General features: G+C 40.7%; 2 protein-coding genes across 2 annotated transcripts in view; both read right to left on the bottom strand.

Annotated features, from left to right (window-relative positions):
• Positions 1-3,970, bottom strand: part of znf1035 (zinc finger protein 1035) — a 32,416-nt gene extending 28,446 nt beyond the window's left edge. The window contains exon 1 of the mRNA XM_088326583.1: positions 3,268-3,970. The gene's annotated coding sequence lies outside the window, so the exon portion shown is untranslated. The remainder of the gene's footprint in view (positions 1-3,267) is intronic.
• A 9,663-nt stretch (positions 3,971-13,633) lies between these two features.
• Positions 13,634-26,993, bottom strand: LOC148371953 (uncharacterized). Its single transcript, XM_088326581.1, is given in 3 exon segments — positions 13,634-14,223; positions 14,225-15,990; positions 26,661-26,993. Coding segments are annotated over 2 exon segments (1,785 nt in total). The 5' UTR covers positions 15,850-15,990; positions 26,661-26,993; the 3' UTR covers positions 13,634-14,063.
• Positions 26,994-27,176: the final 183 nt, after the last annotated feature.

Raw genomic sequence — 27,176 nt, 5'->3', positions numbered from 1 at the left:
GGATAATGATTTATTCACCATTTAACCTTTTTATCAAGGTGTACAGTATATATATTGTTAAGCTGATATAATAATTAAAGAATATAATGCAGAGGGTTTTTTTAATGGGTAAAATATTTTAGTCAACCGTGGATATTTGTGTGTCAATCATTCGTCTCCAGAAATTCCTCACCGTGTCAGCCCTAATTTATACAATGACATATTTGTTGCAAATTTAACTAGATTGCGTTTGTGAAATCCTGCAGTGCTACGTATAATAAGCAACACTAAATTTATTGCAAGGAGGAAAAGAACAAAGAAAGATGTTGAAAGAATTATTTGTGTCATTTATTTGGTTGTAGGGCTGCAACAACCGGTGGACGTTGTCAACAAAAATCAATTGATTGACAGTGAATTTCATTGTCCATTGTCGTCAGTTTTTCCAACAGAAAGAGGCACCGCTGCAAGAATTAAATTTCTGCTAAGTTACACAGGCACGATACAGACGCTCCCCTACTTACGACCAATATTAGATACCAATATTTTTTTCGAGATGTCAAAAAATATCCAGATATTGTTCAGTTAGATTTGGTATTGTGTGCAAGTACAAGACATTACTGCAGTGCTTCTTTGCACCGTGCGGCGCTATTATAGGTCACCCATCATCCACCCCAAAGAAGAAATCCGGCTTATACTTCCTAGTTTGTGTGTACACACATTGCACTGTATCTCCAACACGCTAAGAAGTTTGACATTTTTATTTTCTTTTTTTAATTCAATATGGTTGGTGCAAAGAAGAGGCGAACGAACCGTTTCTTTTGAAATTAAAGTGGAAGAAGAAAGCTTGATGCAGTTGAGAAAATTGTTGGATCGCTATTTTTTTCTTCCACTTTTTACCACAGAGGAGAAGGTCGCCTAACTCTTCAAAAAGTAAGTTAAACTTTAATTCACTATAAAGATAAATAAAGTCATGTTTATTTGTTTAGCCCTTAATCACAAAGAGTCTCAAAGGGATGCACAAACCACAAAATGTCAACGCCTAAGTGCAGATTTGTTTTTCAGTACTATGCTATATCATTCAGCCTGCTTTGTAACGTTATAGAGCATATTATTTGATTAAACGCTTATTTTTCAGTTTCAAAACAATACAGGTTACTTACACAAGCCTTAAACATACTTATATAAACCTCAAAAATACATTCCATACAAAATATAGCACTAAGGCAACTTACGAACAAATTTAACTCACTTTGTAAGTAGGGCAGCGTATGTAGTTTATTTTTCAAGCAGTAACAAATATTAGAGAAATTACAGCGTCAACATCAAGTACGCACAACAAAATTTCATATGTTTGGGAGCAACTTGGATAGCACGAATAAAAAGTCTACTTGCAAAGTTTGCGAGACAGATCTTGTGTATCATGGTGGCAACTTGTTGACGCAAGAACATTTAAAAAAATTACGTCGGACAGTTGAGCAGGGTCTGACTTGCCCCGGTAAGATTAAAAGTACTGTTCTTTATTCGTGTACATTTTGCTATGCAAGACTCTGCCTGACAAACAAATGTAAAAATGCATGCCGTCTTAAGAACTTCAGTTGTTACAACATTAAAAATTACAAACGTCAGTAGTTATAACTGTTAAACAGGGTTTGGGTAGGGTTACTTTAACCTAATTACTTTCAATTACTTTTGGATTACTCCAATACCAAATATGCTAATAAAAGACAAAAAAAAACTAAATATGAATAAAATTATTAAATTTTGTGCAGGCATGGGGACATGGAACGGCAAAAATGATGTTGGCAAGCTGTTTGGATTTATTTTCATTTTGTTTCTGTCGCATTTTATGTTAGTTTTGCAGGAGATCAAAGCCAGGAGAGAAAGCTTACCACGTGTTGGGAGTCATAATTTTATTCATATTTAGTTTATTTTGTCTTTTATTAGCATATTTCGTATTGGAGTAATCCAAAAGTAATTGAAAGTAATCCAGTTAAAGTAACCCTACCCAACCCTGCTGTTAAAAGTCAAAATGGTTGAGAATCCTTAAGTTCTTTAGAGACTTTGCAGTTGACCACTGAATTTACTTCAAAAAAAGACACCCTTTTTGTTTAATTTACTGTTCTACTGCTGCAAATGTGCCTCATCTTGTTTTATGGGAAAAAAAATGATAACCTGATTTTAATTTATTATTTATTCGCCTGTCCATTAAAAAAAAAATGGATAGAGGTTTATGTATCTACCGACTGAGTAGTGCCTAAATGGATTTAGCATTTTTAAATTGTGTACAAATCTGCAATATTTTCAAAATAAAAAAGATGTATTTTTCTTTATTGTTGTTATAAATTTGCCACATTATTAAATGAAGTTAATTCGAAATAAAATAAATTGATAATTATCCGATTCGTTGACTCATTTCAATAGTCGGTGACTAGTTGCCTATTATAGTAGGCGTTAGTTGCAGCCCTAATAAAATGATCGTTATAAAAATGTAAGATATATTTTGTTAAATGATAGATAAAAGAAGTGTCCAAAGTAAGTTTGGTGACAGGTCTCTGAGCAAGTCAAGTCAATTTGTATAGCCCTTAATCACAAGGAGACTCAAAGGGCTGAACAGACTACAGATTATTGCAAACCACAGACTATTATTACACCATCATCTTTGTTATATTTTTCATTTGTTTGATTTTTTTTTAAATTAAATATTAAAAAAAACATCTGATTCGAATAGTTGTTTATTTGTTTAAATACATTTTTATCGGATAAAATGCATTTTTTAAAAAATATTTTACATGTATTGGAAAATGCAAATATAAAATATGATTATTATCTAAATATTAAGATGTGAACAAAAAAAATCACATATTCACATGTTATTTATCTTCTATATTTTTTTAACATGAAAAAAATGAATTAAAAATATAAATACAAAATCTGATTGTTAGTTTTATAACTTAAATGCAATTCATTTAAATGAAAAAAAATCTGATTAATATAAGTTACCTATGTATTTGATCATTTTTTGTTACAATTAAATATTCTTAAAAATATTTTTAAAATGATTCATAAAGTTTGTCTTTTCTTAGTTTTAATATTTTTGAGGAGCCTTTGCATTCAACTTGTCATTACTTTATTTCTTTTCAGGTGATTTGTTCCTTTCCTGATGTTGTTAGTTGCAATATGATTTTGAGTGACGGCTACCAAAGCTAACTGGTAAACTAGCTAGCATGCTATCTGGTCAGCTTTGATATCAGGCAGCTCAACGACTCTCAATATTCGCGTGGTCCTTACCGTTCGCGTGGTTCGTCGTCATCGAGCCGTTCGTCGTCTTAAGTACGCGTTACAGCCGCGTGGGTTTGGAGTTTAAGTCGTTGTTTTCCAGTCCGACTCAAAACCGGACGTCTTTCTTTATATTGGCTTTGCTGTTGTCAATAACGCATCGAGGAGACTGGTATTGTGCAGAGAGAAACGGTGGGCGTCAAAGAGTCTTTAAATATGAGGTCGTCGTTCCAGATTCAAATCAACGACATGCCCACCTTTGGCTAATGGGTCATGTTAAAACGTGACAATCTTCCATTTTCTTTCTCTTTGCGGATCTTCAAGACAACGTTGCGCAAACGTGTGCGTTGTTCTAAGGAGGAACCAATAACAAGGAGTGGGGGAGAGAAGAAGAGCCCGCCCCCCTTCGCTCTATGGCGCGAATCCTTTCCGACTACTTCCGGTCCAACTGCTGGGCCCTTTGCACTGCAGTCGGTTCTCCCTCCTTGATAATCAAGCTCTGCGGTGTGGTCATACTGGCTTTTTCTGCCCAGGATGAAGTCCTCACTTGGGTTTAGGAACCACCCCCTTGCGTTTCCGTACTTCAGAGTTGGTGTGTGAGTGTAAGATAAGTCGCTGGTGCGTCTCCTGTTCTGGAGCTCCCTGATACTTAAAGGGTTAAATGGTTGCCTACCACCATTTTGAGAGCAGGATCCTCTACAAAATGGCGCAGGTTGACGAGAGAACAACAACATCCCCCCTAGTGGTGGAACAGGGTTATCATACTTTTTAAGACAATGAAGCAGATAATGTAAAAAGGCTAAAACAACTGGATCAAGGTTTGGGGAAATATTTGACTCAAAGAATAATGATAATATTTAGGTTTTTTTTCAGTGAGAGCCACGCAATATATTTTAAGAGAAAATCAAACAAAGCTGCTAAACCTTATCTCTAGACAAAATCGATTCAGTACATTTTGTTTCACTGTGTGTAATTTGACGATTTCAGAACATATATAAATACAGTCAATTTCTAACTATAAGCCACAACTTTTGTCACAGTTTTTCAACCCTGCGGCTTAAGCAAAGATTGGGCTAGTATGTGCATTTGTTTTCCTAATGGAAGGTAGGGGGCAGAAACAGGAAGAGTGACATGCGGTGTATAGGAAGACGCAAGTCATAACTGCCAATAAACAATGTACATTTGGTAAGGACACTTCACACTGAAAAACGACACCAACCAGATGATGAAGGTGCTGTATTAGAATCAGATCAAGTTACTCCTGCTACTGGAAACCAGTCTTATATGCTTCATTTGGGGGAGCAAACATCTACTCAAAAAAGTGTTCTATGCTCTTGAGACATCCTACCATACGCTGACCTGACAGCAGCCATTTAGTTTTCTTTATGATTAAGGAGAACCAACAATACTGAAACTCAGAATTACTTTAAACAAAACTTTTACTGAAGAAATAAAATAAGAGTTGGCATGCATAAATCCACTGCGTGATTACCATAGTCAACAATGTACTAGAAAGCTACCACAGGAAAACACACCAGTCTTAAAAGCTACGTAAAACAAAAAGAGTTAAAAAAGACCAAATGAAAACAAAAATCATAATTATCGCTTTAAAAGACAAAAATTGCTATAAGCATTGTTCGTGAGTGAGAGCATGCGCACTGGGCATTGGTAGGTTGTCACAAAATAAAAGGAACTTCAGAACACTGTCCTGTAGAAGGATGACCACTGCCTGGCTGTACTTGCCCAAGACACACCACAGGAAGTGGTGCCCCCCATGACACAGGTGGTTGAGGGATCCGTAAGCGTGCTTTGTATATGAATACAATTAGCATAAACTGACCCTCAACATGGAAAATGCAAAAAGGAAAGCATGCAGCGCAGTCTACAGGTTAAAAGCAATTGAACTGGCCGATGAGAAACTGTGTAAAATTTGATGAATAGCTTTCATGGGTAACAAAAGCTGGTGGTCCCAACTGCACCACCTTCGTGAAGGCTGGGTCAATGCGCAGAGAGCAGATGGCTGAGGTGTTTTCACTGTGCACATGGGCATATGCAGCTTATAGTCAGGTGCAGCATATGTACTGTGTGTACATTATTTTATTTTTATTAAATGTATTGAGTGCATTGGCCCAGGAGGTAAAGCGCTCGTCTTGGGATCAAGAGGTCACAGGTTTGATTCTCGGCTCCTCCGTGTTGTATGTCGAAGTGTCCTTGGGCACTGAATCCCTAATGCCTCAGATAGCAGGTAGTTGCTGACTGCTGATTGGTTGGTGTGTAAAAAGTGTGAAGCACATTGTAAAGCGCTTTGGAGGTCTTCGTTGACTTAAAAAGCATTATATAAATGCAGACCAAAAGTGGAACTTCCATCCATTATCTGCACCGCCTATCCTCAGTAGGATCACGGGGGTGCTGGAGCCCATCCCAGCCACCTTCAGGCATTAGGCAGGGGACACCCTGAACTGGTTACCAGACAGTCGCAAGGCACACAGAGACCGATATCCCACTTGCTCATTCACACATAGGGACAATTTAAACCGGCCAATTAACCTGACGTGCATGTTTTTGGAATGTGCGATGAAACAGGAGTGCCCGGAGGAAACCCACGCAGGCACGAAGAGAACATGCAAACTCCACACGGGGAGGTCGCGGTAGCTGGACTTGAACCCTGAACCTCTGCACTGTGGAGCTGCGCATTACGTTACCGACCGACAGCTATAATTGACACCCATCTCAAAATAAGGAGGGTTATCATTGGTGTGTTGGCCCATTAGGGATAAGTTGTACTGTACTTTTAATATTTAGTATTACAGGACAGTGCAAACCAAGAGGGTGTTTAGATGCTGGTATTATTGTTGACTGAAGAAAAGGTGGTATTACTCTGTATACCCCTGACAGCACCACTGTACACTCAGTGCCAGCCAGCATTACTTAAGTTCAAAGACCCGTTAAGGGTTAAATAGTTGCTGAAAAGATAGATACTATATTCATCCCCATAGGGAAATTGACACTTCCGTCAGTCTCCTTTGTTGTTTATTAACAGATGTCCTCAGGGTGGATGACATCACACGCTCGTCCAAAAGTTCCACGTCCCTGCGGCAGATTAAGATCTTTGTGCCAAGGAATACACCACCTTGTGTTAGCGAGTCCACCTCCTCTCCGCTTCCCGCAGGCTTTCGTGTCTCTCTCCGTCTAACAGCGTTGAAGCTCCGGGTGGCTCCACGATAGCGTCCAGGATGCTAAACATGAGCAAGTTTCCGTAAAACACAGCAAACTGCACTCCCTGTGCGCTTTGATGTTCTTCACAAACACAGCCAGTTCGTTGGTCTTATTTGGTAGAGAGTTCACATTTACCATGATTACGGACTGTACCGAAGACTTATAACGCCGCTACCCGCCTAGCTAGCTCCGGCTCTCCATGCACGATAGGGCCCCCTCGTCACGCCGGCACGAGAATTCTTCAGGGCAAGGAGTTGATTCCTCGAATAAACGCATTTTGTGCGTTAAAATCCATAACAATAGGATAGAAAGTAATCCAAAGTGTAGTCGTCAAACGGGACGAAAAACACAGAAGATAGAAGCAGACAATAAAAACAATAAATCGCAACAAGTGCGAGATATCACGGAGCTGCTGAAGAGCCTGCCGCTTTTAGCACCAATCCCAGTTTGCACAGTGTAGAACTGTTCCTGTGCACTTGTGTTCTGAGATAGCTCATTGCATGTTTGCAGGTGTAGGACTCTTCTCCCTGTGTGTTATGTGACAAAATATAAACAGAGAATGGTATGCAAAATTCTCCTTGAGCTCTAATAACATTTTTTCAAAACAGAGAAGGTAAATAGGCAATGAAGTGTATAGATGATGGAAATAAATTGGGATAGAAACATTGTGGGAAGTCCACAGTGAGAGCATTGGGACTATGGTTGCGCAATGTCCTACTTAAGTAAAATAGGATAGGGAGTGACTACTGTGTGGGATTAACTAAAAACAGGCAAATGGACTTTGTGGTCCAGATATCTTTTAGTTTTTTAACTTCCATCCATCACCTGCACCTCTTATCCTCAATAGGGTCGCGAAGGGGGTGGAGCCCATTCCAGCTATTTTCGGACAGGGTACACCCTGAATTGGTGACCGGCCAGGCGCAAAGCACACAGAGACAGACAACTCATCCACTCATTCTCACCTAGGGACAATCTGGTCTGGCCAACTAACCTGACATGCATGTATTTGGAATGTGGGAGTAAACCCACGAAAGCACGGGGAGAACATGCAAATTCCGAACTGGAAAGCTAGTAGCTAGATTTCAACCCATGACCTCAGAACTGTGCCGCGGAAGCGCAAACCCCTCAGCTGCCGTAACTTAATCTTCCTAAGGGTGCAGTTTGGGCATGGACGGAGGGGACGTGTCTCCACCAGTATTGAGTAATCATTATTTGGTCCCCACCAATCATATATGATCACCTAGAAAATACCCCATGTTCCTACCAAAACCAAGTTTAAACCGATGCACTTGCTTTTTTTCATATGACAAAGGAGAAAACAGGATTTTATGATTTCCTCAAGGATTTGTGTGAATTGGAGCCAACCACGGTGAAGGGTCAACTTTTACTTTATATGGATTATTTGACCAGTCTTCAACTAAGACTGGAGATTGTCACAGGTTTAAAGTAGAGCAAAGCATTAACATAGCTTCACTTTTTCTGCATTGATCATAACAAAATTAAATATTTTTGCTGCAAGTTCTACCCACAATATTCAAGTTGTAGAAATCTGGAGGCTTGCCTTACTGAGATTCAAAGATGGATGTCACTTAATTTTTTGCGCCTTAACCCAGAAAAAAACTGAAATGTTGTTTATTGATCCAGCTCACTGTTGTGAGTCGTTTTCAAACACTACCCTGAACCTAGACAAATGTAATATCACCCATAATGACTCGTTCAAAAATCTAGGCGTTATATTTGATCCTAATCTGTCGTTTCAGTCACACGAGAAAAATATTACTAGAATAGCTATCTACCACCTCCGTAAAATTGCGAAGATTGTTCGATGCTGTCCCAATCAGATGCAGAGGTTTTAATTCATGCGTTTATTACTTCTCTGCTTGATTACTGTAATGTATTGCTTTCTGGTCTTCCGATGTCTAACATCAAAAGTTTGCAGCTGGTTCAGAATGTAGCAGCTAGACTTTTGACTAAGACTCCTGTATTGGCCAACTTGCACTGGCTCCCAGTCCACTTAAGGTGTGACTTTAAGGTTCTCTTATTGACATATAAATGTTTGCATGGACTTGCACCCTCTTATCTCTCTGATTTGATTCCCCCCTATGTTCCTGCATGGAGTCTGCGCTCGAAAATGCCGGTCTACTGGTGACTCCGAGAGCCAAGAAGTCTTCAGGCTTGAGAGTGTTCTCCATCCGGGCCCCGGTGCTATGAAATGCCCTGCCCCCGGAGATAAGATCTGCAACCTCAATGGAAGTTTTTAAATCAAGGCTTAAGACACACTTCTATTCCAAAGCTTATGATTGATGCCCACCTCATTTTCTGTATTGTCCTGTCTTTTTCCGATTGCCTGCCTATTGGTGATACGAAGGAAAAGGACAATTGGAGATGTGTCAGCGGACCAACGTTTGACCTGAAGCATGTGAACGCCTGCATGGACCAGCTGGCAGAGATGGGAAGCTGTGTCGTGGCCGTCATAGACTTTCTGGACTAGTTTACAGGCTGGGGGCGTCGCTGCTGTCATGCACTTTTCGGACAAATTTTCAACATGTTACCTAGTGTTTACTATGTTTGTGTACTGTAATGCTAAATGTAATTCACCCTGGTCATCCTGAAAGGGGGATACCACTTGTGAGGTCCCTTCTCAAGGTTTCTCTTTTTCCTCACGCTGAGGTTTTTGAGTTGTTCCTTTCCCGCATGTTGGTTTAAGTTCAGGTAATTGTGTAATTGTAATCTTGTGCAGTCCTTTGAGACATTTTTGTGATTAAGAATAGAATATACCTTTATTGTCATTGTTACGAAATGGGTTAACATATTGTGACAACGAAATTGGGCATGACACTCCAGTTTTACACATTCACAGTGAGGTATGAGCCAAGAAGATAAAGGAACAGAGAGGATAAGGTTATAAAACAAGGGGGATAAGGCTATAGTTATAATTTATATGGTATTTACACAAGAAATGTCGGCATGTGGGATGTTACATACAGTGTTGTCGTGATACCGTTGGTATCGTAAGGGTTGTGCAATATTGCATTTGGTGCAAAGTCATCATAGTGCAAAAAATAGTCAGCATATGCATTGGTGCAAACATAGACATCATAGTGCATGGGATGTATAAATAAATTTGACTTGACTTAACTTCAAAAACGAGTACATAGAAAGGTTTTGAAATGTTATTCAAACCATCAAACAACATATACTCAAGTATTCACATACTTTGCCTTGAAGCTCATGACAGCTCTGGTGGATCATGATTCCAAAAATCATCCTTTAGACCTTTCCAAAGCTTAATTGAACTCCACCCATGGTAAATACAGGTAAAAGCCATCATTTGGAACTCACCTGTTTATGTTGACAGTGTATGTAGGAGCTTAAACCTAGCATGAAGTCAAAAGAACCCTTGAGACAGGATTTTGTTGAGGTTCAAATATGGGTTGGGTACAGAAATGTTTTTAAGATTTAAAGGTCACAATAAGCACAGTGGCCTCCATCGTCCATTTAATCTAATCTGAGCTATTGGGGGAGGTAACTTAGAACGCAATGGTCACTCCGTCAGAGCTCCAGCCATCTTCAGTGGCGAGAACCTTAAAGAAGTACAACCATCTCTGCACCAATCCACCATTCAGGCCTGTATGGTAGAATTGCCTGACAGAGGTCAGTTTTTAGTGACACGCAGTTAGCAGCCCACCTAGAGTCTGACTAAAGGCACCTAAAGGATTCTCAGACCATGAACAATGAAATACTCTAGCCTGACTTGGAAAAGAGTCAGCTCTTTGGTGTAAATACTCTGCATAATGATTGGAGGAAACCAGGCACTGCTTGTCACCAGGCCAGTAGCATCCCAACAGTAAAACATGGGGGTGGCAGCATCATGCTGTGGGGTTGTTATTCAGTAGCAGGAACTGTGACTCTTTCTTGTCAGGATAGAAGATGGGTGCAGTAATGACACATCCAGGATGTTTCAGGATAACCCTGTCGATTATCCTCTCATGACCCATGGCCTGGGACTGAGACCCAAGCTTTCTGAAACCCAGCACATTTCTCAAGGTCATGAAAACATTCGCGTCCAATTTGCTGTTTATAGGTTATGAAGACATTTGCAATTGAAAATTACATTTGTTTTAATGCCATCCATCATCTTCCGCTTATCGGGGTCAGGATGTGGGGGCATCAGCCTCAGCAGGGAAGCTCAAACCTCCCAGTCTGCAGCCACTTAGTCCACCTTATCCAATGGCATCCGGAGGCGTTCCCAAGATAGCCTATGGACGTAGTCTCTCCAGCATGTCCTGGTTTGTCCTTGCCGCCTGGCTCCTCTCAATGTGGAGGAGCCGGTCTACACTGAATCTCTCCCGTATGACTGAGGTTTTTACGCTATTTCTAAGGAAGAGCACAGCCACCCTCCAGAGGAAACTCATTTTAGCCGCTCGTATCCAGGATCTTCTTTTGGTCATAACCCAGTTTGTGACCAGAGGTGAGGGTAAGTTTGTAGATCAACCGGTAAATCAAGAGCTTCTTCACCACGACAGCTAGAGCAGGACAAAGACTATGAACCTTCCCGTGGTGTCCTGCGAAGGGCTCTCTCCCGGGGGAGCCTTACGAATCCAACTCAGTCCACTCAGACTCGCTCTTTCTTTCTTTGTCCTCTCTCCTTCTTTGTCTCTCCTTTTCTCTCTTCCCCCTTTACACTCTTGTCTCTCATTTTCTCTATCCCTCTCTTTTCCACTCTCTCCCCACTCTCTTTTCCCCCTTTTTGCATTTTACTCTGTCTGTCTTTCTCTCTGTCCCTCTCTTTCTCTCTCTTCTACTCTCCTCTCTCTGTTCTTCTTAGGGCTGGCGACTTCGAGAGCAACCCTGGCCCCCAGCCCAAATGCCAGTGGTGCTTTCGAACCATTCGCTGCGACCACACCCCAATCACGTGTACTACCTGCCCACGGGGCTTCCATAAATCATGCACCGGCCTGTCCGAACGTACTAAGGACTTTAGAGGCTTCGTCTGCTTGGTTTGCTTGGGTCGCACCCCGTCAGGCCTGGCGGCACAGGACAGTCGCAGCCCCCTCTCCTTCGGAGAACTACGGATCCTCCCACGAGCGAGTCTGGCGCTACTATGGATTACCTTAGGCGCCTTGAGTGACTCAACGACGACGACAGCTAGATACAGGCTCCATATGAGCAGCAGACACAGCACCAATCTTTCTGTCAATCTCCTGTTCCATCCAACCCTCGCTTGTAAGCAAGACCCCAAGATACTTGAACTCCTGTACTTTAGGCAGGATTCCATTTCTCGTCCAGAAAGAGCATGCCACCCTTTTCCGTCTGGAAACCATGGTCTCGAATTTGGAGCTTCTGATCGTCATCCCGGGAGATTCACACTCGGCTGCAAATTGCTTCAGTGAGAGCTGAAGATCATTGCTTGGAAAAGAAACATCAGCACATTATATGCAAAGTCCTCAAGAATCTTTGTAAATTTGAGTGAACCCCGACACTAAAATTCAGTTACATTTTTTAGTCCGCAGGGACTCATGTCGCGGGAGAGGTACGGCAACTTTTACAGGCGCGACCTACTTCGGTGAGCGCTCTCAATTGCAGGTTTTGAGTACAGAGCAGGTGAATGTCAGAAGCTGCAAAACGATTTCTCCCGTGACGGCACTTACACACCGCTACAATAAGAATGTGTGTACAGTACATGCATTGGATGTATTATTAGAAAGGATACTTGTAATTGAAAAATTTTAAAACTCTGAACTGTGTTGTAATATTAAGATGTGCCACTGCTCATGTAATAATAATAATTGTATGATCTTTCTAGTTGTATCCTTGTATTTTATTAACCACATCAATATTTTAATCAAATGATTTTGTGGTAATTTATACATATTTTGATTATCCATACATTCGAGTGTACTAGTTTACTTTTTTATTCACTTGTCAAAAGTATATCCAGTTATCTACCTTTTGACTCAAGTTACTGTACAGAAGTTGCAGACAGTAACTTATTTCTACTACTCCCGGGTAGTGTTTCCACTGTGCCTTTAGGTTTAAACTTGTGATCTCTTGACATGTTTATGCTTTGGTAATTACCTGCCAAGAAGAAGCAAGTGTCTTTTCAGCTCATTAGGGTTCTGTTCACATATACAAGCGTTTTCATCAGCTGTTTAACACCTGATGGAAACCTCTGTACTCAAGAATGATGGACTAGGTGTGGTTGGTTATTTTTGTCAATGAGGTAAAACAGAAAATTTGAAAATCTCCATAATTATTTTGTTATTACAGTTGTATTCATAATTTTAAGATGTCCTATTTAAATGTGACTATAAACAAGGTTAAAACAAAATGATCGTAAAACATGCAAAACCAGTTGATGTGGTGAGGTGACTTACAACTTGCTCGACTTTCGTTCACCACCGGATGCTGATAATAAGTTTGACTGTTTCATCATCAACTTTCTACAACAAATGCCATGACAACAGCTTGCAAATTCAGCCATAATCACTGGTTAAATCGTTTCTTACCTTCGACTGGTTGACCTTGCATGTGATCATTGCTTATTCCCAAGATTCTGCTGTTTGTCATCTTCTTTGGTCTCTCAATCATTTAATGGCCTTTTTAGTAGCTTCTCTAGTTAGCCACTGAAGTTAGTCCCTTGACTGTGGCCGACTGCAGCTCAGACCAATTCCAGCTCTTTTAAGGTAAATCTAGCTTTTCCTGTCTTTTGTGGTCGCCGGAGAGGATACACAGACTTTTAGATGCTGCTGATCCCTGAACTGCTAAGGAGGGGTGAAAAGGTTTCCATTTGGAATTATTTTGGGCTTCAGTAGTGCAAATTTCTCAAATGCATGTTTATTTCTTTGATGCAGGGACTTTCAGTGATGAATCATTTCATACGGTCACATGACAGCATGGATGCATGAAAGACCCCATTAAGCCCTTTCTAAAGCAAAAGTTTTTCCTTAACGTACATGCCCACGGGAAACAAACATGAAATACTGAAAAAAATAGTGGTTTTAACAATTAAGTTGTATTACTGTAAAATTGTCAACTTAAGTACAACTTTTGTGTTATCATTACAATTTTATTAGGTGAAATAAATCTACCATTCTCATTGCTAGAATTCCCCTAAACACAGACTTTAAAAATAACAGGAAGTCCAAACATTAGACAACGGTTTCCTTTCAAAAACTTTATCCCAAAAATAACGAAAACAATGCCATAATTTTACATTCAACATACTTCTTAGCAAATGGAATATATAAAATTTTACATCACGTGGACAGTACTTTTTTTCCTAAGAATTGCATGATTCTTTGTGGTAAAGTACATTAGACAGAGACAAGCACATTCAATTTTCAGCTATTTTAAGTTTCATGATGTACCGCCAGTGCACAATTTCTTAAATAATGCTTAGAGTGTTTAAAACTGTCCAGTAAAAGACCTCATATCACACCATAAAAAAACTGTATTAATCTTCAACATGAGAGAAGTGTGGTAAATGTCCGTTTAAAAGTGATGTATTTACATGTAAGAAAACGCTCAACTCCGGGAGCTCTTATTTTGGCATTCACTAAGCATTAAGCATTGCAAGTCAAACATCATAGTTACCCAATGTTGTTTGAGCCATGACAATTCTGGTGACTAAGAAATGTCTCTATTTGTGAGAATGTCTCTTTGCACTTAGTGCATTTGTAAACAACACTGGAATTTCCTTTGTCATTTGCAGTTCTGCCTGCCCTGTGATTGTCTTCAACATGACTCCGGCTTCATATTTGTGCCCGTGACATCAGATGACTGGACCACATTGGGTTTTGCCCAACCAACAGGGTGATTCTTGAGGTGGAGCTTGAGTGATGAAGCATTTATGAATTTAGCAGGGCATATGGAACACTTGTTGTGAATTCTCTTGTGAGAACGCAAATGGCGCTGGTAAACATACGCCAATCGAAATCTCTTCCCACATTCCTGACACTTGTAGTTGACTCGGCCAGGTTTCTTTCGTCTTATCCTGGGTTGGTCTCCTGCTGATGCAAGCTGCATTTGTTTGTAGACTGAATTTCTAGGTTCTGGCTCTATTAAGAGTTTCAATTCACGTTCTTTTTCTACTTCAACATTGTGAAACATAGATTGATGCCTAATTAGACCACAGCGCTGTGAAAAAAGTCTGCCACAATAAGTACATTTGTGCATAGTACCCTTATGGTACCTCATGTGCCTCGACAAACTGCTTGAATGACTGAACATACGGTGACACAGTTTACAGGAATATAGTTTTCCATTTGTACTTTTTGCCCGTGTACGTCTTTTTTTACGCTCAGCATTGATCAATTGTTTATCCGGCTGAGGATTTTTCCTGCTCTTATGGGTCAGCCCATGCTCCTTAAGTGTCACTGAGTCTGTAAAGCGCTTGCCACATAATCCACATCTGTATGGTGGTACTAGTGAAATGCCAGGTTTGTGGTTGGTATTCGTATCATTTGCTTCAGTATCATCTTCAATGTCTGTGCTATTGCCATTAGTGTAACAGTTTTTTAGAGGTCTGTCTTTACTGATTTTAGACTTCCCCTGGATTTCAGATGCAAATGTCGGATTAGATGCTTTACCTGTGCAATAGTGCTGTGTGTGTGTGTGAAAATCAGAAAACCAAAAGAAGTGTAAATTGCATTTTCGACATGGATACATTTTGTTGAATTTGTTTTCATCTTTGATCAGGACATCTCCGGCAGTGGCAGTATCGTGATTTTCTTTTTGATGACAGAGCAGAGCAAATGGTTTGATAAATCGCTTTCCGCAATGACTACAGGAAAGAAACCGGTCTTGCGCATGTTTGTTGTGGTGTACGGCTAGCGCTTGTCCACATGAGAAGTTTTTGCAGCATAGAGTACACCTGTAACGCTGGTCAGGGATCCTATACTGATGGTGGTAGTGTAAATCTTTTAAGCTGTCAAATGTTTTAGTACATATTTCACAGCGATATTCAACTGGGGGAATATTTTCACTAACATTGTTTAAGGCTGCTGACTTTGGTACAGTTGACTCAGGAATAGACTTTGCCTTTGGATTAGGAGACAAAGGTTTTACACCCGGGGAGGGTGGTTTTTCATTTGAGTCCGACAGTGAGTATCCATTTAGAATGGCCAGCGTGCCATTTTCTTGCAAGACGTATTCTCGAGGTACTTCAAATCCATTGGAAGAACCATCAAAGGAAAATGATTCCAGAGGTCCATGAATGGCCATGTGAGATAAAACTTGTGTGTAACGAGAAAACCCATCACCACACTCTGTGCAAATGAAGCTACATGGCTCTACAGCAGTTTGTGTTGACGAAAGACGGTTCAAAGCTTTCTGCCTTTCCATGATGAAATGATGTGGTCCATGTGGTGAAGGCATTACTTATTCAATACAAAGAGAAATTATACAGACAGTCTAAAAGGTTATTTCCATGAGGGTTTAGAAACAAGAGTCCATAGTCTCACAACAAGGCGTTTCAATGCTGCACATGCTCATTCCTGCCAGCATCTTGGACAGCACCTGTAAGACAAAATGTATATATCAGAAATGGACACAAATCTATGTTCCGCGGTCTTCATTATTTAGCATATATATTTATATAAATTAAGATGACTCCATACACACACCAACCCAACTACCCCTCATCATGGGTTGGTTCATGGTGCCAGTCCCTTTTTTGCCTTAAACTCAAGACAGCCCTGTCCTGAGCCACTGTGTGTAGTAGCTCTTTCAGACTCCTCCAAGCCCTGGGGAATTCCCGAACCATTTGAGCGACACACTCGGGACACACTTCGCCCGCGACAACCCGGGACAACCGCTCACCTTGACCCCTAAAGCCTCGCGGAACCAGGCGGGTGACTGCATGGGGGCGGACCAGGAATGTCTGAATGTCAGCTGGGCGATCCCGTGACAGATCTGCGGCCGACTGCTGCAGTTACCCCCACCGCCGCGCCTGACACCCCCGCCGCAATGGGTTTTGGCGTCAGCTGGGCAAGCCCCTCTCACTTATTCCCTGGTACAGCCTGAACCCAGATATACTTTAAATCACTCAACACCAACAGGTTAAACCTACACTTGACAGCTGGTTAGAAACTGACTGTACCTAAAGCCAATGCTTTTCAAAAAGGGGGAATTCTGGATTTTTTTTGACCGACACATTGCATTTATCGGTCAAAGCACAATAAATACAGGGGAAAATGAAAGATAATTTTAAGAAGCAACAATGTCCCCCCATATTGGGCAGAAAACAACCAATGAGTTGGTTGAGCTGTGTTGATGACACTCTCTTAGGTTCTGTCAGCTGCTAGGCACCCAGCATACGAAACTGTGAGGTCATATGCGAGTATGCTGGGCCTTTCCCACAATGGCTCTGGTGTTTGTAGACCAGGAGAGGTCATCGGAGATGTGCACACCCATGTGTTCTATAACATCCTCATTGATGATCAGAGAAGCTGGGTCCGTGCTTTTCCTCCCAAAGTAGAGCAGTCCTTGACTTTTGTGGTGTTAAGCAAGCGTTTTGTTTTTTTCCAAACAACGTTGTCAGTGTCTCCACCTCCTCTCTGCACACACCCTCATTCCCATCAGAGCTGAGGTCAACCAAGGTAGTGTCGGCAGAGGACACAAAAATTGTGTTTATGGAAAAGTCAGATGTGTAAGGGTGAAAAGCAGTGGGCTCAGAACACATCTTTAAAAGGCTGGCACACAAACCTCTGCAAGCATTTCGTGACCACAATTGTAAGTGGTCAGGTTATTACACAAGGTTTGTTACTGGCCGGCCAGGGCTGACCTGAGGAGAGGCAGTAAGGTTGCCAAGGGAGCCTAGAGAATGGTCACCAAGCCATATGTGGTTCTTTTCATAAGTATATATGGCTAGGAGATAAAATGTACTTTGCACGTTTATTTACCATATTTGTATATGCAATGCTGATTACAGCTCGCACTTAGGCAGCACTTCGCTCCCGCCTCTCGTTAAACACATAATAGTGAAGTCATCCGCCTATTTATAGCTTGCAGGTCGCATTAATGCGTCTTGACCGTTAACACTAAAGCTGCATTCGAAAAGATCAGCTAAGTATGTATATATCCAATATAGAGCCACACACAAATGTGGCCTGGGTCTGGTTTGGAAAAAAACTGCAACTTGCTGGTTTAACAGATTGGATATAGGTCGCGTCAATGCAAGAGGTGGTGAATCTGTGATAGAATGGAATGTAAGGTCGTTGAATACCAGAGAGTACCAGAGGACTAGCATAGTGCATGTGTGGTTCCCTGTGCAAAATGAGAGATGACAGAGTATGGTGTAGTAATTTAAGAGGTATAAATAAGTCTGTCGAGTGTGGTGGGAAAGCTTTATGGTAGGATTTTGATTGGAAGAATAAGGGATAAGACAGAATGAGTACTTGGGGAGGAACAGTGTGGGTTTAGAAGTGGAAGGGAGTGTACTGATCAGATTATTGCAGTGAGGCAGTTGTGTGAAAAATTTATAGCAAAAGGAAATGGTGTAATGGACATTTATGAATAGGGAGAAAGCATATGACAGGCTAGATCAGGAGGCATTGTGAGAAGTGTTAAGGATATATGGGGTGGGTGGCAGGTTGCTGCATGCTGATCAAAGCTTGTATGAGGATAGTAGACCTAGTGTGAGAGTGGGGAGTGAAGTAAGCGATTGGTTTCTAGTAAGAGTGGCTTTAAAGCAAGGGTGAGTCATGTCACCATGGCTGTTCAATATGTATATGGATAGAGTGCTTTCTGGGGTGCTTGTTAGAGCATGGAAAGCAGGTATAGTGTTTGAGGCTGGGTTGCATGGAAGTCAGCTGTTGTTTGCAGATGACAATGCGTTGGTGGCTGACTCTGCAGCAGGACTGAGGGTTTTGGGAGTAGAGTTTCATATACTTTGTAAGAGAAGAAGACTTAAAGTGAATGTACACATAGGTAAGCTAATGAGGCGTTCGAGAGGAAGTGAGGTATGTGGATTAGATATTTTGTTGAATGGTGTAAAGTTGCAGGAGGTAGATGGTTTTTAAGAATTTTGGTTTGGATGTGGCAGAAGGTGCTGGTTTTTGGGTAGGATGTGAAAAAGAGGGTGGGTAAAGGCCGATATCTACTACAAAATCACAATAAACCATCACTTGTGAGATATTTTCAGAACCTGTCCGCAGGGACGCAAATATTCTTAGGGAGCTACCTGGTGCCTGCTGGTACCACAGTGGAGATTCTTGGACAAGAGGATTCAGGATCATTTTGCGAAAGATGACTCAAGGAAGATAACAGAGACTCCTTAAACTAGCTACAGAGACAGCAACCTGACGATTTTTGGGCCTGTTTTGCTTGCAGAGGATTTAAATCACTTCTTTGGGGCGGCAGTAGCTTAGGAGGTATAGCGATTGTTTTAGGATTAAGGGATCCCAGTTCGAATCCCGGCTTGTCCGTGTTACATGCCGAAGTGTCCTTGGGTAAGACACTGAACCCCCAATACCCCCAATAAGCAGGTTAGCGCCTTACATGGCTGCACAGATCACGGCCGCTATTGGGAAATGTGAAGCACAATGTAAAGCGCTTTGGGAAGTCATTGACTTGAAAAGCGCTATATAAATGCAGATCATTTCATTTCATTTCATTTGCCCATTTTGATGTGCCTCATCGATGTGTAGCACCAATTAAAATAATGGTATTTTTGTTTTTTTCCCCCTCACATTTGTTCACTACGAAAGAGTTGTGAGATTGATGAATGCACACACTTACTGCTTATTTGAGTTGTAACAAGTAGTACGCCCAGTCTTCGTTTGTGTCCACCGGCTGCCAGGGAGCGAGAGTGGAGCTGTGGTGTTAATAAAACCAAATACCAGGCGTGCTCGAACTTAACACCCTCTATTGCACAGCAAAGACCACTCTCAGCGAGACGGACATAGAAGGTGGAAAAGCTCGGACGGGATGAACTTGGTTGGACTAATAAATACGATTCTCATGTATCACAGAATGGGATGGGAGTCAGCTTCCTATTTGCAAGATTTGTAATAAAAAGTTAAGGAACTCAAGCCTTGGAAGGGCAAAACTATATGAATAAAAAGCTGCATTAGGATGAGGAATATAAAAGCACAATACTTGTTTAATTTAAGGTCAAATGATCCAGATTTGATGAAGCCTCTCCGCCTTTACCCATGAACAAACCAATCCTCAGAGCATCACATGAAGTTGCCTACACGATCACAGATGAGGGCAAGCCACACACCAAATGATTAATCCTCAGCCATGCTCCTAAACTTTCCCCTCGAGCAAGGAGAGCCCTCATCAGAGCTGCAGCCAAGAGGCCCATGATTTCTCTGGATCAAATACAGAGATCTACAGCTGAGGTGGGATAGTTAGCCCATTGGACAATAATCAGTGGTACATTAAACAAATATGGCTTTTATGGAGTGGCAAGAAGAAAAACATTTCCCAAAATATAGCAACAAAAGTTTAAAGTTTGCCACAAGCCCACAATGGATTGTCTCTCAGGTGTTTGTATATCACCGGCATTCATGTGTAGCAACGGTCCCAATCAATATATGACACTATAGAAGGCAGAGCAATGCTGCAACAGATTATAAGCCGGTAACCATTTATTTAAACCAAACAATTCATGAGAACATCTCGGAGAGTAAAAAAAAAAGCCCCTGAACAGATTGAGAGAGGAAAAGAATGCAGAGCTGGCTGACGGAACAAGTTTGTCTGGACCAGATCGATCTCACCCAGTGTAAGTCATACATTTTTTTTGTGATTTGTAACCAACAAAAAAAATTGAATCCTTTGAAAATTACTTTATTCGTTTAAATTGTCAAAGGGACAATGAATTTGAGTACTGAGAGTATTGATGTATTGGAGGAAATTTGATCGTGGTCCCATTTATAAGAAAAAAAGGCCAATAAATTGTCAAAGAACTTTTGTTATCAACCTACTAAGTTCACTTGTTTCAGTTACTATTCTATTCTACATGTTTAGTGTACCTTTGTTCAAGACTAATGCATGCATATCTTTAGGACGGATATTGCTGAATAAGCACCATCCTCCCATGCCACTGGAGAGGATTCAGGGTCTGAGTCTGCACCAAAAATCCAATGCTGATGGAGACGCTGTGCAAAGTCCATCGCCATGCTGTCGCTGGCAAAAAGCAAAAAAGACCCTGATGAGGTCCCCCAGCCACCTAGGTGTATCCCCTAGAGAACCCCAGGTGTACAACCACCTCTAAACTGTGGAAAGCCAGCAGCAGGTAAAATCTTCACCCATTTTTATGCTGAAATAAGCAATTTATTGTGTACCAACACAAACAAAAATGCAGAAAAAATTGCAAAAAAGTTTGGATGGAACAATGTGGATATTTATGCAACCAGAGGAGTTGCACAAATATATTGGAATGCTTCTTTAAATGGCTGTGTTGCGCCTCCCAAAGGTCTCGGCGTTTGAGGACATGAAGTATTTTTGAAGTTCCGTTCCCTCCTACCATCATGCCCAGAAACCAATTCTTGACCATCTCATCAGCGAGCCAGAAGATGATGAATGAAGATGAGAAGAAGAAAGGAAATGATGCTTATGACAGTCTCCACCGTGTCAGGCCTCTGCTGGAAATGACGAGGACCCGTTGCATGGCCTTGTATCATCCCAGGCAAAACATCTCTGTGGATGAGATGATGGTGGCTACGACGGCCAAGCTGAAAATGAAGCTGTGCATGAGGGATAAACCCACAAAATGGGACTCCAGTTTTTTTGCACTGGCCAATTCTGAGGGTACACAGTTGATTTCAAACTATACACTGGTAAGAACCAAGTGCCCTTTGGAAATGGGCTCTCCTTTGATGTTGTCACATCCCTCATCGAGTAAAAATACCATTGCTGTCTTACAACATTTTGTGGAAATTGCTGTAACCGAGAGCTTGGAATCTTTCTAACATACATCCTGATGGACTCATTACACTCTAGCAACCGCTTTTTTGAACAGTTACTATTGGGCAAACATCTCGGATTCCAAAAGGCCAGAATGAACAGACTAAAGAATAGCTTATTCCACCGAGCTATCAACACACTAAACCACAAGCACAAATGGAAGTTTTAAGTGCAATTTGCCGGTTGTGTATGGTTTCTATTTCAGATGTGAATACCTTATATTGGAGGTGAATACTTTATACAGTGGCTTGGGAAACTTATTTGACCCCCCTGAACTTTGTGACCATTTGCCACATTTCAGACTTCAAACATTTCTATTTATCTACCATGGTCATATCCCTCAAGAGGGGTGACCGACAGCAAGACACACACAAAAGTTGGTCATGCTTTCGTCCCTCCAGATGAAATGGGACACCAGAAAGCGGCCATGTCACTCGGGTCAGGGTGACACAACACACTCTTTTGTTCAACAGCAGGGCCCGGCAGCTTTCACTGTTTTACCCCTGCTGCATCATACGGGTGCCCAGCCCATCCTTAAGTCTTAAGACTTCAAACATAAAAATAGAAAACTGTAATTACGTCTGAATAATCAGCAAAAAGTGGGGCACAATCATGAAGTGGAACACACTTTATTGGATATTTTAAACTTTTTAAAAAAATAAAAAAATGATTGAGTTAATACTTTGTAGCGCCACCTTTAGCTGCGATTACAGCTGCAAGTCGCTTGGGGTATGTCTATCAGTTTTGCACATCAAATGATGATATTTTTGCTCATTCCTCCTTGCAAAACAGCTCGAGCTCAGTGAGGTTGGATGGAAAGCGGTTGTGAACAGCAGTTTTCAGTTCTTTCCACAGATTCTCAATAGGATTTAGGTCTGGACTTTGGCTTGGCCATTCTAACACCTTGATGTGTTTTTTAGTCAACCATTCCATTGTAGCTTTTGCTTTATGTTTTTGATCATTGTCTTGTTGGAAGACAAATCTCCGTCCCAGTCTCAGGTCTTTTGCGGACTCCATCAGGTTTTCTTCCAGAATGGTCCTGTATTTGGCTACATCCATCTTCCCATCAATTTTCACCATTTTCCCTGTCCCTGCTGAAAAAAAGCAGGCCCAAACGGTGATGCTGCAACCACCATGTTTGACTGTGGGGATGGTGTGTTGAGGGTGATGAGCTGTGCTGCTTTTATGCCAAACATAATGTCTCGCATTGTTGCCAAGTTCGATTTTGGTCTCATCTGAGCAGAGCACCTTCTTTCACATGTTTGGTGTGTCTCCTAGGTGGCTTGTGGCAAACTTTAGACAACACTTTTTATGGATATCTTTAAGATAGTACAGGAAATTGATTCAGGACTTTGTCCAATGGAGCGACGCAAACCACCTGCACCTGAACACCACCAAGACCAGGGAGATGGTGGTGGACTTCAGGAGAACTAGAACTCACCCGGTTCCCATAACCATCAAAGGAGAATGTGTAGAGTTTGTCCAGACCAACAAATACCTGGGTGTGCAGCTGGACAACAAACTGGACTGGACTACCAACACAGAAGCTCTATGTAGGAAAGGTCAAAGCCGACTTCACTTCCTCAGAAGGCTGGCCTCCTTCAACATCTGCAAAAAGCTCCTGCAAATGTTCTATGAGACTGTTGTAACAAGCGCCCTCTTCTATGCGGCAGCGTGTTGGGGAGACAGCGTCATGAAGAATGATGCCTCTCGTCTCAATAAACTGGCGAGGAAAACGAGCTCTGTTGTGGGCACAGAGCTGGACAGCCTGACAACAGTAGCTGAGAGACAGGCACTGAAAAAGCTGCAGTCAATCATGGACAATTCATCACATCCACTACACAGCAGTATATCCAGACAGAAGAGCAGCTTCAGCGACAGACTGCTGTCACTATCTTGTACCACGGACAGACTGAAGAGATCATTTCTTCCTCATGCCATGAGGCTCTTCAACTCCACCCGGCGGAGTAAAGGCCCACATTAAACCACAACCCCTACATTGCATATTACCGTATTTTTATTGCAGTGTGTATTTTATGTAGCACTAAATACTCTATACAACACGCTACAGTGGGTATTAGCACGTCACATTGGGTATTTGTATATTGTATTCCTTTTGCTTTATTATTGTATTGATCTCAGCGCAGGGATGCTGCTGGAAATGTGAATTTCCCTGCGGGGATGAATAAAGTATCTATCCATCTATCTAAGAAATGGCTCCCTTCTTGCGACTCTTACGCAAAGGCCAGATTTGTGCAGTATACAACTGATTTTTTGTCCTATAGACAGATTGTCCCACCACAGCTGTAGACCGCTGCAGTTCATCCAGAGTGATCATGGGCCTCTTGGCTGCATCTATGATCAGTTTTCTCCTTGTATGAGCTGAAAGTTTAGGGAGAGGGTCCGATCTTGGTAGATTTGCAGTGGTCTGATACGCCTTCCATTTCAATATTATTGCTTGCACAGTGCTCCTTGGGATGTTTAAAGCTTGGGAAATCTGTTTGTATCCAAATCCAGCTTCAAACTTCTCCACAACAGTATCTGGGACCTAAGTGTAATAATCTGTGAAGCCCTTTGAGACTCTTCGTGATTTAGGGCTATACAAATAAAAATGACTTGACTTGACTTCCTCGTTCTTCATGATGTTCTCTGAGCTTTAAACAGACCTCTGAGACTATCAGAGTGCAGGTGCATTTATACAGACTTAATTACACACAGGTGGATTCCATTTATCCTCGTTAACCATTTTGATCAACATTGAATCATTCAGAGATCCTCACTGAACTTCTGGAGAGAGTTCTCTGCACTGAAAGTAAAGGGGCTGAATGATTTTGCACACCCACTTTAATATTTTGCTTTCATTGTGAGTTTTTTAAACCAAATTTAAGGGGGCCAATCTATTTGAGAGCAATTTTAAAAAGCTATGTATATTTATTGATAAATGCAAAATAGAAATATTTTATGTATATGATAAAAAGTCTGTTTAGTAAAAGCATTTTGAAAACATGCATAATGTCATAAAGGGAGATTTTAAAAACCTGGTGATCGGGACACGAACATCCTCAGATTAGAAAAATCCAGGGGAAATCCATTGTAGTGCAGCCTTTCAAATTATTGCTCGTAACTGGGTAAAATCAAATGTCTCAAATAGATCTTAATACGTACAGATTGGTGACAGCAATTCAAGTCTTAAGAACATTAGCTGCAGAGTACCTCAAAGGTCTCGGTAAGGACCAGTTTTGATTTTATTGTACATGAATGATTTGCTGATGACACTACAGCATTATGCTCGGGTACAAATCTACAGGATTTCAGGCAGAAATGGCAATAAAATATAATGTACAAGAACTGTTTATTTATTTTTTAAACTAGCATTGAATGTATCAAAAACAAAGGTTATGGTATTTGTGAAATTCCCCAAATAACTGAAATACATATAAAATAGGTAATTTTTAAATAGAAAGAGTTAAATAATTCAGGTTTTTCAGAGTAATTAGGAATCATATTAACTGAACACCCCATAAAAATAGCTTACAATTCAAATTAGCAAAGAACATTGCAGTCATGTGAAGATGCAGATATATTCTATATTTGATAAAAAAAAACAACTTAATGTACAGTTCATCAATTTTGCCATATTTACGTTATTGTATAAAGATTTGGGTAAATACATATAAGAGCAATAAAGAATTACGTATCTGATAAAAAAATAAAGCTTTTAGGAATGTGCATAACGCTGGGGATAAGGAACATATAGTTTATAAAATCCAACAGGTTAAAATTTGAAGAAATAGAAGAAATCCCTATTGATAGTATACAGAACAAGTGGGCAACAACTCTCAACAAATATTCAACAGTTGATTTTCTCAGGGAATCCATAAATTCAAGAAAGGTAAATCTAAATGTACTGCATTTATATAGCGCATTTCAAGTCAATGAAGCTCTCCCAAAGCGCTTTACAATGTGCTTCACACTTTCCCTTTTACACACACTAACTAACCGATAGCAGAGTCCGCCATGCAAGGCAAATACCTGCTCATCGGGGGCATTAGGGACCAATGTATGTAATGTTTATTGAAAGTATTGTTAGATACATTAATCAAAACATGACCTAAAACTAATGCTGAGAGTGAGCATGGGCAAATTTGGTCACCTTACGCCCCCTCCCCTAAGAAAATTTGAAAAATCTATCTCTGCCAACCTTTGCTTAAAAGTTTGCACCGAATTTGCACTAACAACCTGGTCAGGTAAAAAATTCCACATTTTTGGTATCCTGAAAGAAATAAAGTTTCCATGCAAGTTGCTGGTAGGTCTAGGCACCTGTAACTTATTTCTGTGGCCACGTAAACCATCAACACGACAGAACTAAAAAAATTGATCAAAGGGCACATTGATCATTCCATGTAGTACATTGAACACAAAAATTAAATCAAATCGAATTCTGCGTAGCTCTAAAAAGTCCAAGTTCAGCCTTTGTAGTCTTTCCGGATATGACAAATTGTGCATCCCAGGTATCCACTTTGTATACCGACGTTGAACTCCTTCCAGTAGGTTGATGTCTTTGAGTAAGTAAGGGTTCCACACAACGCTATTATATTCTAACCCAAGTCTAACATACACGCAAATATTATCACACGTTAAAAGTTATTGTGCCACTCGAAATTGTCTTCATTGATGGAACGATTTAGATAATAACCTTAAAAACGTCTCTTGTTTACAGACAGAAAACAAAATAACTTAGTATATGCATCTTTGATAAATATACAAAGGTTTCTTTGGGTATTACAGTATATGTTATACGAGTTACTAGCGATATAAATATAGGTTTGGAATGTAATTTATCTGTTTTATAATTTTCATTTGTAAGGAAAAGTTCTGTTTTCTGGATCAGATTTTTTTAATGTCCCCTCTGCAAGAAAATAATAGAATAAGGTTAGGGGCACATGAAAGCTTAGGCTTCAGACTACTTCTTCGGGATCATGTTTAAATACTTCATATTTGAATAGCACAGCTGAGAGTGCAAATCGATTGTTTCCTTGGTTAAATACACAATCAAACACACATTTACGAAAAAATATTCATTTCGAAAGCTCAACAGCGAACGTAACGTTGTACGCAATGTACGCCATTTTATTCTTGATGCTTTGTTTCGGTCTGTGTAAAGAAGCTAGCAAGCGCGAGCCACCCTTAGCACAACTGTATTTATTGCTGCATTCATATAACATTCGCTACCCAACCACTACAACTTTGTATTTGTTAAAGAAAGGACTTACCACAAAATTAATCGTGTTGGTTTTTCACAGCATCGGTTTGATTTGATGTTTTTTGTTAATTCCTCAAAAATGCCGTTCGATGCTAGCCCACCACCTCCTGCTACAGGCCTGAGCAACCAAAGATCCTGTGTGATCGGAAGATGGCGACAAAAAGTACGCCGCAGATACTGTACAGCTCAATTTATTTGGGGATGCAAAAATACCTTTGGATGATGGTTAAAACTATGAAAGTGAACCATGTTCTACAAACAATTGAAGATTATTACATTTTCACATGGAGACAAATATGAACAGCGGAACGGGGTGGTACCAGTTCTCTGTGAACACGAAGTGATCTCCCTCTTAAACGTCTCTATTGCTTGAGCGTGTCTAGTGTTCACAGGGTAAATGCAAAATAGCTCTCCCTCTGTACATTCTGTTTCCATATAATGTTGCTTTTTATAAAGGACATACCTGTCAATTTATACATTTTCATCGTATTTTATACGTTTTCATGATAATTTTAAGTCATGTTTA

The sequence above is a fragment of the Urocampus carinirostris genome, chromosome 2 (assembly GCF_059441175.1).
Source record: "Urocampus carinirostris isolate Australia breed hairy pipefish chromosome 2, RoL_Ucar_1.0, whole genome shotgun sequence".
In the NCBI taxonomy this organism is placed as follows: Eukaryota; Metazoa; Chordata; class Actinopteri; order Syngnathiformes; family Syngnathidae; genus Urocampus; species Urocampus carinirostris.
The sequence above is the reverse complement of the archived record's forward strand: the minus strand, read 5'-3'. Positions and strand labels throughout refer to the sequence as shown.